This window comes from Coregonus clupeaformis, chromosome 8, assembly GCF_020615455.1.
Source record: "Coregonus clupeaformis isolate EN_2021a chromosome 8, ASM2061545v1, whole genome shotgun sequence".
Classification (NCBI taxonomy): Eukaryota; Metazoa; Chordata; class Actinopteri; order Salmoniformes; family Salmonidae; genus Coregonus; species Coregonus clupeaformis.
Genome location: NC_059199.1, coordinates 11,570,437 through 11,584,433, shown reverse-complemented (window position 1 = coordinate 11,584,433; position 13,997 = coordinate 11,570,437). Strand labels below are relative to the sequence as shown.

The 13,997-nt window shown below is 45.0% G+C and overlaps 1 protein-coding gene across 1 annotated transcript in view; it reads left to right on the top strand.

The window, feature by feature from the left end:
- The window catches only part of LOC121571093 (ankyrin-2), a 143,582-nt gene that overhangs the window by 24,054 nt on the left and 105,531 nt on the right, over positions 1-13,997 (top strand). Inside the window, exon 2 of the mRNA XM_041882382.2 lies at positions 2,756-2,857. Coding sequence (XP_041738316.2) covers positions 2,756-2,857 — 102 coding nt within the window. The remainder of the gene's footprint in view (positions 1-2,755; positions 2,858-13,997) is intronic.

The window sequence follows — 13,997 nt, the reverse complement described above, 5'->3', positions numbered from 1 at the left end:
TGATACAGCCCGACAGGATGCTCTCAATTGTGCATCTGTAAAAGTTTGTGAGGGTCTTAGGGACCAAGCCAAATTTCTTCAGCCTTTCTTCAGCCCCTTCTACAGGTCTGAATGTGGATTGTTGTATTAGGTCTGAATGTGGATTGTTGTGTCATGTCTGAATGTGGATTGTTGTGTCAGGTCTGAATGTGGATTGTTATGTCAGGTTTGAATGTGGATTGTTGTGTCAGGTCTGAATGTGGATTGTTGTGTCAGGTCTGAATGTGGATTGTTGTATCAGGTCTGAATGTGGATTGTTGTGTCATGTCTGAATGTGGATTGTTGTGTCAGGTCTGAATGTGGATTGTTATGTCAGGTTTGAATGTGGATTGTTGTGTCAGGTCTGAATGTGGATTGTTGTGTCAGGTCTGAATGTGGATTGTTATGTCAGGTTTGAATGTGGATTGTTGTGTCAGGTCTGAATGTGGATTGTTGTGTCAGGTTTGAATGTGGATTGTTGTGTCAGGTCTGAATGTGGATTGTTGTGTCAGGTCTGAATGTGGATTGTTGTGTCTGGTCTGAATGTGGATTGTTGTGTCAGGTCTGAATGTGGATTGTTGTGTCAGGTCTGAATGTGGATTGTTGTGTCATGTCTGAATGTGGATTGTTGTGTCAGGTCTGAATGTGGATTGTTATGTCAGGTTTGAATGTGGATTGTTGTGTCAGGTCTGAATGTGGATTGTTGTGTCAGGTTTGAATGTGGATTGTTGTGTCAGGTCTGAATGTGGATTGTTGTGTCAGGTCTGAATGTGGATTGTTGTGTCAGGTCTGAATGATTCAGGGCAGTTCTCTGCAGCATCCAGACACAGAAGAGGCTGCTGCTTCTGCTGCAGGTTAAAGCAGAACAAAACTAGCGTTCATATAGCCCCAGGAAGAATCTTTCTCATTATCGGTAGCCTATACAGTAGAGACAGATAATGTCTGCACTGCAGTGTAAGTGAGTGACAAGATGGGACAGAGTAGGGGACATATCCTCAGTCTGGGTTTGGGTTGAGCTCTGCAGCGTGCTGGAACGATCTCTGGCCCTGTCACTCTCACTGAGTGTCTCTGGGAGATAGCTAGCCTTGCTAGCCACGACGCTAATTCAATAAGGTTCCCAGTTAGCAGCACAGGCTGGTTGTCATGGAGCGGGACTACTTTCTGCCTCCGCGTCACAGAGGAGAGAGGAAGCTGTGATTCTGCAGTACTGTTTTCTGTATGTGTGAACCAGGTGGTGCTGAGGAACGGAAGGTAGAGAGAGGACAATGCTGACTCACTGCTGCTCTGCTTGGTCCATCTCCAACTTAGTCTGCTTCAGTTAAGAAAAGTAGAGGACATGTCCTGGTTGTATTCCATTTACATTTACATTTTTAGTCATTTAGCAGACGCTCTTATCCAGAGCGACTTACAGTTAGTGCATACATTATTTTATCGAACCCACAACCCTGGCGTTGCAAACGCCATGCTCTACCAACTGAGCTACATCCCCTGCCGGCCAAATCCCTCCCCTACCCTGGACGACGCTGGGCCAATTGTGCGCGCCGCCCCATGGGTCTCCCGGTCGCGGCCGGCTACGACAGAGCCTGGATTCGAACCAGGATCTCTAGTGGCACAGTTACCACTCGTGTGTAACATTAAACACTATTCCCCTGTGTCTCATTATACACTATCCCCCTGTGTTACATTATACACTATTCCCCTGTGTTACATTAAACACTATTCCACTGTGTCTCATTATACACTATTCCCCTGTGTTACATTAAACACTATTCCCCTGTGTCTGATTAAACCCTATTTCCCTGTGTTACATTAAACACTATTCCCCTGTGTCTGATTAAACACTATTCCCTTGTGTCTCATTATACACTATTCCCCTGTGTTACATTAAACACTATTCCACTGTGTTACATTAAACACTATTCCCCTGTGTTACATTTTATTTTTTATTTTTTTTATTTTCACCTTTATTTAACCAGGTAAGCCAGTTGAGAACAAGTTCTCATTTACAACTGCGACCTGGCCAAGTTAAAGCAAAGCAGTGCGATAAAAACAACAACAACACAGAGTTACATATGGAATAAACAAAACAAAACGTACAGTCAATAACACAATAGAAAATCTATATACAGTGTGTGCAAATGTAGTTATGGAGGTAAGGCAATAAATAGGCCATAGTGCAAAATAATTACAATTTAGTATTAACACTGGAGTGATAGATGTGCAGAAGATGATGTGCAAATAGAGATACTGGGGTGCAAATGAGCAAAATAAATAACAATGTAAATAACAATATGGGGATGAGGTAGTTGGGTGGGCTAATTACAGATGGGCTGTGTACACTATTCCACTGTGTTACATTATACACCATTCCCCTGTGTTACATTAAACACTATTCCCCTGTTTCTGATTAAACACTATTACACGCCGATGGGAAAATACTGATTCAGTGCAGGTGTTGATGGCTGCAGAAAATTAGTGATGTGACACTGCCACTGGGTGTGTTTGTTTTTGAGCCTCAGGGGCTGTTGCCGTGTGCAGGTTGGGATATATTGAACGTTACTCAAACAAGTGCTAATGTATTATCACCGTAGCCATTTCTATCTGTTCTAGAAGTCATGGGAAGTTACTTATTTCAACGCTATGAGGCGTTGTGCTGAGTTCTGACGTTGTCCTGACGTTGCCATCATGTTGTTCTAATGTTGTTCTAACCTATTTATTTCTGTGTGTTCTTCTCCAGTCGGACAGCAACACCAGCTTCCTGCGAGCGGCGAGGGCAGGGAACCTCGACAAGGTTCTGGAGTACCTGAAGGGTGGAGTGGACATCAGCACATGCAATCAGGTAAGAGACTAGTGCACACACACACACACACACACACACACACACACATGATCAAACACACTTTCAGACCAGGAAAAACGGGTGAAGCCTGCCTGTTCATATGACCCCATTCATGAATACCTGAGTTACGTTACAGGACAAGTCATTTGTTTGTTTTGATAGTGCTGTTCTTTGGTCTCTGTGACTGTGGGTCTCTGTAGAGCCACAATGTCTGCCAGTCCTCTCCCCAGTCACCCAGTCCTCTCCCCAGTCACCCAGTCCTCTCCCCAGTCACCCAGTCCTCTCCCCAGTCACCCAGTCCTCTCCCCAGTCACCCAGTCACCCAGGCCTCTCCTATCATTCGCCTCCTGTTCAATAACTCATTTAGCTCTTGCGAGATCGTGTGTTTGATCATCAGTCTTAATGCCAATCCATCTACAGTGACAGGGTGACCAGGGTGTTGCTGTTCTATCTCTGTCAGGAAGGAAGAAGGCTTACTAAACTGTATGTGTGTTACCGAAACATTACTCAACTATGTAGCAAAAATATATTGCTCTTTGGGAGCTGTGGCAACCACATCATGTGTGTAATGTGCTCAGTGTGGATTGGGCTGTTAGTGATTAATTACAAAACATTTGACTATTTGGCTGTATTCCTAATCCCTACACTCTAGCTCTCTACAATTAACATTGTTCTCAGATTAAGAGAGGGATTGGCCCAGTCTTCCTGAGGACTGTGTTTTGGAGTTCTCTCTAAAATTGAATCATTGTCACCTTGAAGGGGACTGTCAGGATGATTACATTAGGAGTAAAGAGCCTCTGTCATTCTTTGCTCTGGCAAGGTTCTACTTTAAGGTAACACTGCTATGTCTGACAATAGCTTTCACCGAGCAAATTCAGCGCTGGAAATGGCAATGTGCTTTGTACTCCAGGCAGGTTTCTTGTATGATGATTATGTTAGTAAGATTGTGCTACTGCTAATATTGACATTGACAAATCAATGAATTAATAACGTCTAGATCCATTACTCTGAGTCCATCACTCTGGCCTCTCATAAATTCACCATGCATTTCCCTCAGGTAAAATAAACAGAATGGATAGATGGAGGGAGGGAGGGAGGGATAAAGAGGTTAGGGGGAGGAGTGTCTCTCTCTCTCTCTCTCTCTCTCTCTCTCTCTCTCTCTCTCTCTCTCGACATCTGACATGATTCCATGTGCTTTGATTCAGTGATCTGGGCTAGCGCTCTATAATGTCAGGAACAGAAAGAGTTCTGCTTCAAAAGCCAAGTCAGGTTTCCAAGTCAGCAGGTTGGCTAACAGTGCAGATCCACTGATACACTCTTATCTTACCTCTATACTGATCTATTATCTTATCTCTATACTGATCTATTATCTTACCTCTATACTGATCTATTATCTTATCTCTATACTGATCTATTATCTTACCCCTCTATACTGATCTATTATCTTACCTCTATACTGATCTATTATCTTACCTCTATACTGATCTATTATCTTATCTCTATACTGATCTATTATCTTACCTCTATACTGATCTATTATCTTATCTCTATACTGATCTATTATCTTACCCCTCTATACTGATCTATTATCTTACCTCTATACTGATCTATTATCTTACCCCTCTATACTGATCTATTATCTTACCTCTATACTGATCTATTATCTTACCTCTATACTGATCTATTATCTTACCTCTATACTGATCTATTATCTTACCTCTATACTGATCTATTATCTTACCTCTATACTGATCTATTATCTTACCTCTATACTGATCTATTATCTTACCTCTATACTGATCTATTATCTTACCCTAGCCCTCCTATACCTGTATCCTCTCTGGTCACTCCCCTCCCTCCCCTCCCCTTATCCAATGCCCGGACACCCCCACCCCACCCCCTCCCTCTCTATCCATAGTCCGGTTGCCCCTCCCCTCCTTGAATCTGTAACCGTAGAACAGTGACCTTCACACAGTGACAAGGACCTTGACGAATTGGAGAGATAGGAACTGCGTGGGTGTAAGGCAGAGACAGAGATGGAGAGGAGAGGAGAGACAGGACCCGATTCACTAACATCTACTGTGGGTTCATATATCATATGACAGGTAGAATCAATGGGTTGACGGGCGTGAATGTGGAATCTGATGGTCTAGTGATCGGGTATCAGTTAGCCAGCTGGAACAATCTCAAGGTGTTCTGTATTGTTACACCGTTAAGTGGCTGACGTGTACATGTATCGGCAATGCAATTTTGCGAAGTGGATCACAGTAACCAATAATCTGTGTCAGTCATCCTAGCAACCAGCAAGTACAAAGATCTACAGTATGTCAGTCATCCCTAGCAACCAGCGATCACTCCACCACTCGCATACCAATGCATTGCCATACAGTAATGATAACATCCATGGACTGTATGTCAGGTAGTGGATCTGACTGCTGCCAGATAGATAGTGGTTGTTACTGTCTTCGTGTGGGGCTGAAGCCATCTGATCATCCATCCCCTTGACCTTCATCATCAGTGTCCAAGGCCTCCTCACTCAACCAGACTACTACTACAGTACACTACACCACACTACACTACACACCTGTTACCCTGTTACCCTGTTACCCCGTTACCCTGTTACCCTGTTACCCTGTTACCCTGTTCCCCCTGTTCCCCTGTTACCCCTGTTACCCCTGTTAACCCTGTTACCCTGTTACCCTGTTCCCCCTGTTCCCCTGTTCCCCCTGTTCCCCTGTTACCCCTGTTACCCCTGTTAACCCTGTTACCCTGTTCCCCCTGTTCCCCTGTTCCCCCTGTTCCCCTGTTACCATTGTTACCCCTGTTTATTCATTACCCCTGTTACCCCTGTTACCCCTGTTACCCTGTTACACCTGTTACCCCTGTTACCCTGTTACCCCTGTTTATTCATTACCCCTGTTTATTCATTACCCCTGTTAACCCTGTTAACCCTGTTACCCTGTTACCCCTGAATATTCATTACCCCTGTTACCCCTGTTAACCCTGTTAACCCTGTTACCCCTGTTACCCTGTTACCCCTGTTAACCCTGTTACCCTGTTACCCCTGTTACCCTGTTACCCCTGTTTATACATTACCCCTGTTAACCATGTTAACCCTGTTACCCCTGTTAACCCTGTTACCCCTGTTACCCCTGTTAACCCTGTTACCCCTGTTACCCTGTTACCCCTGTTAACCCTGTTACCCTGTTACCCCTGTTACCCTGTTACCCCTGTTTGTTCATTACCCCTGTTACCCCTGTTAACCCTGTTAACCCTGTTACCCTGTTACCCCTGTTTATCCATTACCCCTCTTAACCCTGTTAACCCTGTTACCCCTGTTACCCTGTTACCCCTGTTAACCTGTTACCCTGTTACCCCTGTTAACCCTGTTACCCCTGTTACTCTGTTACCCCTGTTAATCCTGTTACCCCTGTTACTCTGTTACCCTGTTACCCCTGTTTATTAATTACCCCTGTTACCCCTGTTAACCCTGTTACCCCTGTTACCATGTTACCCTGTTAACACTGTTACCCTGTTACCCCTGTTAACACTGTTACCCTGTTACCCCTGTTAACCTGTTACCCTGTTACCCCTGTTAACCCTGTTACCCCTGTTACACTGTTACCCCTGTTAACCCTGTTACCCCTGTTACCCTGTTACCCCTGTTAACCCTGTTACCCCTGTTAACCCTGTTACCCTGTTACCCCTGTTAACCCTGTTACCCCTGTTACTCTGTTACCCTGTTACCCCTGTTTATTCATTACCCCTGTTACCCCTGTTAACCCTGTTACCCCTGTTACCCTGTTACCCTGTTACCCCTGTTAACACTGTTACCCTGTTACCCCTGTTAACACTGTTACCCTGTTACCCCTGTTAACCTGTTACCCTGTTACCCCTGTTAACCCTGTTAACCCTGTTACCCTATTACCCCTGTTACCCTGTTACCCCTGGTAACCCTGTTACCCCTGGTAACCCTGTTACCCCTGTTTACCCTGTTAACCCTGTTACCCCTGTTACCCTGTTAACCCTGTTACCCCTGTTACCCTGTTACCCCTGTTAACCCTGTTACCCCTGTTATCCCTGTTAACCCTGTTACCCCTGTTACCCCTGTTAACCCTGTTACCCCTGTTAACCCTGTTAACCCATGTTACCCCTGTTAACCCTGTTACCCCTGTTACTCTGTTACCCTGTTACCCCTGTTTATTCATCACCCCTGTTACCCCTGTTAACCCTGTTACCCCTGTTACCCTGTTACCCTGTTACCCCTGTTAACACTGTTACCCTGTTACCCCTGTTAACCTGTTACCCTGTTACCCCTGTTAACCCTGTTAACCCTGTTACCCTGTTACCCCTGTTACCCTGTTACCCCTGTTACCCTGTTAACCCTGTTACCCCTGTTAACCCTGTTACCCTGTTACCCCTGTTACCCTGTTACCCCTGTTACCCTGTTAACCCTGTTACCCCTGTTAACCCTGTTAACCCTGTTACCCCTCCGACTGTAAACTTTTAACTGCCTTGCGATGAGTAAGCCATCTATTTATTATGGCACTATAGTCCATAATGATAACTCCTTATATCATAACTCTTTATCTGCATGTTGATTAGTTGGTATGTATGATGGTTGTGACTGCTGCAATGCCCCTTGGGAGTACTCTCTTCTATGGCTGTTGCGGTGACAACAGTCAAATTCCACGTGATCGTTGAGTCACGGTAATCTCCTCTTATACACTCTGGACATGAGTTGGTAGTACTCAACTCACTAACGACAATCAGGACACTACCCTGTTACCCCTGTTAACCCTGTTACCCCTGTTACTCTGTTACCCTGTTACCCCTGTTTATTCATCACCCCTGTTACCCCTGTTAACCCTGTTACCCCTGTTACCCTGTTACCCTGTTACCCCTGTTAACACTGTTACCCTGTTACCCCTGTTACCCTGTGACCCCTGTTAACCTGTTACCCTGTTACCCCTGTTAACCCTGTTAACCCTGTTAACCCTGTTACCCTGTTACCCCTGTTACCCTGTTACCCCTGTTACCCTGTTAACCCTGTTACCCCTGTTACCCCTGTTAACCCTGTTACCCTGTTACCCCTGTTACCCTGTTACCCCTGTTAACCCTGTTAACCCTGTTACCCCTCCGACTGTAAACTTTTAACTGCCTTGCGATGAGTAAGCCATCTATTTATTATGGCACTATAGTCCATAATGATAACTCCTTATATCATAACTCGTAACATGTTGATTAGTTGGTATGTATGATGGTTGTGACTGCTGCAATGCCCCTTGGGAGTACTCTCTTCTATGGCTGTTGCGGTGACAACAGTCAAATTCCACGTGATCGTTGAGTCACGGTAATCTCCTCTTATACACTCTGGACATGAGTTGGTAGTACTCAACTCACTAACGACAATCAGGACACTAATGGCCTGGTACTCAGGGCTCTATTGGCCCTCTAATGGCCTGGTACTCAGGGCTCTATTGGCCCTCTAATGGCCTGGTACTCAGGGCTCTATTGGCCCTCTAATGGCCTGGTACTCAGGGCTCTATTGTCCCTCTAATGGCCTGGTACTCAGGGCTCTGTTGGCCCTCTAATGGCCTGGTACTCAGGGCTCTATTGGCCCTCTAATGGCCTGGTACTCAGGGCTCTATTGGCCCTCTAATGGCCTGGTACTCAGGGCTCTATTGGCCCTCTAATGGCCTGGTACTCAGGGCTCTATTGGCCCTCTAATGGCCTGGTACTCAGGGCTCTATTGGCCCTCTAACCACTCTGACTTCAATGTAAATGCTATCGAAAATAACATCAAACACTTATCATCAAAACAGTATCATGCTTTTAAAACTCACATCACTGTGATTGATCAATTAGAAGAAAGAAGTTCAACAGCAGGTTGAAACTGAATGGAAAACATGGTCGTGTTGGATGTTGTTTCAAAGCCTAACACAACGAAATGGACAGCGCTTTCTAAGGTGATTATTTATTCAAAACACTCATGCAAATTGGAGTTTGCATAAGCATAGGCCTATATATGAGCCCAAGCCCAGGAAAAAAACATTATTAAAATAATGATAGTGCCATTATACAATACATAACTTACCGCATATTACACATGGCAGAAAAACATTTTTAAAAATACTGATTTAAGTTATCTTTGGTACATAATTGGTCTAGCCTAAACAATTTTATTTTATTTTTATTTCACCTTTATTTAACCAGGTAAGCCAGTTGAGAACAGGTTCTCATTTACAACTGCGACCTGGCCAAGATAAAGCATAGTAGTGCAATAAAAAACAACAACACAGAGTTACATATGGGGTAAAAAACATAAAGTCAGAAATACAACAGAAAATATATATACAGTGTGTGCAAATGTAGCAAGTTATGGAGGTAAGGCAGTAAATAGGCTATAGTGCAGAATAATTACAATAGTATTAACACTGGAATGCTAGATGTGCAAGAGATTATGTGCAAATAGAGATACTGGGGTGCAAAAGAGAAAAATAAATAACAATATAGGGATGAGGTAGTTGGGTGGGCTAATTTCAGATGGGCTGTGTACAGGTGCAGTGATTGGTAAGGTGCTCTGACAACTGATGCTTAAAGTTATTGAGGGAGATAAGAGTCTCCAGCTTCAGAGATTTTTGCAATTCGTTCCAGTCATTGGCAGCAGAGAACTGGAAGGAATGGCGGCCAAAGGAGGTGTTGGCTTTGGGAATGACCAGTGAGATATACCTGCTGGAGCGCAGACTACGGGTGGGTGCTGCTATGGTGACCAATGAGCTAAGATAAGGCGGGGATTTGCCTAGCAGTGATTTATAGATGGCCTGGAGCCAGTGGGTTTGACGACGAACATGTAGTGAGGACCAGCCAACAAGAGCGTACAGGTCACAGTGGTGGGTAGTGTATGGGGCTTTGGAGACAAAACGGATGGCACTGTGATAGACTACATCCAATTTGCTGAGTAGAGTGTTGGAGGCTATTTTGTAAATGACATCGCCGAAGTCAAGGATCGGTAGGATAGTCAGTTTTACGAGGGCATGTTTGGCAGCATGAGTGAAGGAGGCTTTGTTGCGAAATAGGAAGCCGATTCTAGATTTAACTTTGGATTGGAGATTCTTTATGTGAGTCTGGAAGTTGAGTTTACAGTCTAACCAGACACCTAGGTATTTGTAGTTGTCCACATACTCTAGGTCAGACCCGTCGAGAGTGGTGATTCTAGTCGGGTGGGCGGGTGCCAGCAGCGTTCGATTGAAAAGCATGCATTTAGTTTTACTAGTGTTTAAGAGCAGTTGGAGGCTACTGAAGGATTGTTGTATGGCATTGAAGCTCGTTTGGAGGTTTGTTAACACAGTGTCCAATGAAGGGCCAGATGTATACAAAATGGTGTCGTCTGCGTAGAGGTGGATCTGAGAGTCACCAGCAGCAAGAGCGACATCATTGATATACACGGAGAAAAGTGTCGGCCCAAGAATTGAACCCTGTGGCACCCCCATAGAGACTGCCATAGGTCCAGACAACAGGCCCTCCGATTTGACACACTGAACTCTATCTGAGAAGTAGTTGGTGAACCAGGCGAGGCAGTCATTTGAGAAACCAAGGCTATTTAGTCTGCCAATAAGAATGCGGTGGTTGACAGAGTCGAAAGCCTTGGCCAGGTCGATGAAGACGGCTGCACAGTACTGTCTATTATCAATCGCGGTTATAATATCGTTTAGGACCTTGAGCGTGGCTGAAGTGCACCCGTGACCAGCTCGGAAACCGGATTGCATAGCGGAGAAGGTACGGTGGTATTCGAAATGGTCGATTATCTGTTTGTTAACTTGGCTTTCGAATACTTTCGAAAGGCAGGGCAGGATGGATATAGGTCTGTAGCAATTTGGATCTAGAGTTTCACCCCCTTTGAAGAGGGGGATGACCGCGGCAGCTTTCCAATCTCTGGGGATCTCAGACGTTATGAAAGAGAGGTTGAACAGACTAGTAATAGGGTAGCGACAATTTCGGCGGCTAGTTTTAGAAAGAAAGGGTCCAGATTGTCTAGCCCAGCTGATTTGTAGGGGTCCAGATTTTGCAGCGCTTTCAAAACATCAGCTGTCTGAATTTGTGTGAAGGAGAAGCGGGGGCATGGGCAAGTTGCAGCAGAGGGTGCAGAGTTGGTGGCCGGGTTAGTGGTAGCCAGATGGAAAGCATGGCCAGCTGTAGCAAAATGCTTGTTGAAATTCTCGATTATTGTAGATTTATCGGTGGTGATAGTGTTTCCTAGCCTCAGTGCAGTGGGCAGCTGGGAGGAAGTGCTCTTATTCTCCATGGACTTTACAGTGTCCCAAAACTTTTTGGAGTTAGTGCTACAGGATGCAAATTTCTGTTTGAAAAAGTTAGCCTTTGCTTTCCTGACTGCTTGTGTATATTGGTTCCTAACTTCCCTGAAAAGTTGCATATCGCGGGGGCTATTTGATGCTAATGCTGTACGCCACAGGATGTTTTTGTGCTGGTCAAGGGCAGTCAAGTCTGAGGAGAACCAGGGGCTATATCGGTTCTTAGTTCTGTATTTTTGAATGGGGCATGTTTATTTAAGATTGAGAGGAAATTACTTTTAAGGAACAACCAGGCATCCTCTACTGACGGAATGAGATCTATATCCATCCAGGATACCTGGGCCAGGTCAATTAGGAAGGCCTCCTCGCTAAAGTGTTTTAGGGAGCGTTTGACAGTGATGAGGGGTGGTCGTTTGACCGCCGGACCCGTTACGGACGCAGGCAATAAGGCAGTGATCGCTGAGATCCTGGTTGAAGACAGCTGAGGTGTATTTAGAGGGTATGTTAGTCAGGATGATATCTATGAGGGTACCCATGTTTACGGATTTAGGGTTGTACCTGGTAGGTTCGTTGATAATTTGCGTGAGGTTGAGGGCATCTAGCTTGGATTGTAGGATGGCTGGGGTATTAAGCATATCCCAATTTAGGTCACCAAGCAGTACAAACTCTGAGGATAAATGGGGGCAATCAATTCACATATGGTGTCCAGGGCACAGCTGGGGGCTGAGGGGGTCTGTAGCAAGCGGCAACAGTGAGAGACTTATTTCTGGAAAGGTGGATTTTTAGAAGTAAAAGCTCAAACTGTTTGGGCACAGACCTGGATAGTATGATAGAGCTCTGCAGGCTATCTCTACAGTAGATTGCAACTCCACCCCCCTTTGGCAGTTCTATCTAGACGGAAAATGTTATAGTTGGGGATGGAAATTTCAGAATTTTTGGTGGCCTTCCTGAGCCAGGATTCAGACACTGCTAGAACATCAGGGTTGGCAGAGTGTGCTAACGCAGTGAATAACTCAAACTTAGGAAGTAGACTTCTGATATTTATGTGCAAGAAACCAAGACTTTTGCGATTACAGAAGTCATCAAATGATAGCGCCTGGGGAGTAGGAGTGATACTGAGGGCTGCAGGGCCTGGGTTAGCCTCTACATCACCAGAGGAACAGAGGAGGACTAGAATAAGGGATACGGCTAAAGGCTTTAAGAACTGGTATTCTAGTGCGTTGGGTACATAGAATAAAGGGGGCAGATTTCCGGGTGTTATAGAAAAGATTCAGGGCATTATGTACAGACAAGGATATGGAAGGATATGAGTAAAGTGGAGGTAACCCTAAGCGTTGGGTAACAATGAAAGAGATAGCATCGCTAGAGTCATCAATTGTGTCGGTCTCCGCGTGTATAGGGGGAGGTGCAAATGAGCTATCTAAGGCAGGTTTAGCTAGGCTGGGGGGTCTACAGTGATATAGTACAATTAGAAATAACCGAAACAACAATAAACTAACCATGTTTGGGCTGAGGCTAAACATAAACAGGATGTAGTACCGTAAAAAGGAACAGTCCAGCAGATATCAGCTGTATAGCTGAGTTATCATAAGGTCCGGTGGTGAAGCACTAGTAAGAGGCCACGGCTAGCGTGTGCTAGCGGGCCAGGGCTATCAGATGGATGGAATCTTCGTGGTTAACGTCGTAACCACATCAGACGATTTCGTCGGCAGACCAGTCGTGTAGGATCGGCGGGGCTCCGTGTCAACACTAGGTGGTCCCGTCCGGTTGACAGATGATTAGCCAGACCACAGCGTCCGTTTTGTTGTAGCTAGCTGGTGGTAGCTAGCTGGTAGCGATGAATCCGGAGTTAAAGATCCAGTGATTCAGTGATTCCGGCGGAAAAACTGATATGTTCTGGGTCGAATTCAGACAAATTCAGAGTTCTGGGTTCTGGGTCGAATTCAGACAAATTCAGAGTTAGCCTACAAGTATAATTAATTTGTGTTTGGTTTTGAATAGCCTATTAATACCCTGCCTCCCGAGTGGCGCAGTGGTCTAAGGCTGTCCATTAGAGATCCTGGTTCAAATCCAGGCTCTGTCGTAGCCGGCCGTGACCGGAAGACCCATGGGACGGCGCACAATTGGTCCAGGGTAGGGGAGGGAATGGCCGGCAGGGATGTAGCTCAGTTGGTAGAGCATGGCGTTTGCAACACCAGGGTTGTGGGTTTGATGCCCACGGGGAGCCAGTATGAAAAAAATAAAGGAATATAATGTATGCACTCACTAACTGTAAGTTGCTCTGGATAAGAGCGTCTGCTAAATGACTAAAATGGAATAGGACATTTTTTAAAATATTTCCATAATTAATAGGCTGACACATTACCTTTCCATCTCCTCTTTATCCTTCAATCCTTTATTGAGCGCACAGAGAGAGGGGCTGTCAACAGTTTAATGAAATATGTTTTGTTGTTAAAACATGTTACTGTCAATGTTCCCGAACAGATTTCACTTGGTTTCCCATATTAAGCACTGGGTAGCTGCAGGAACAGGGTTGGAGAGCCCATGGCATGCAGAGTTTGGGCGGAATATCACCTGTCACACAGCAAAATAACCGGAGCAGCCTACCCAACATGAGTGAAAAAACGTACAGGCTGGAAAGTGGCCTCCATTCGCTAATCGAGGTCATACGGATGACATGTATTTTTTGTCTTGACCCTGTTCCTGCCTATTTAATAATGGGTCATTCTAAATCTAAACTAATTGTATATCTTACTATAAAATCATATAGTATAAAATAATGGCATGGGACTTATAAGCATATCTTGTCTATGGCATGGTGCATAGCC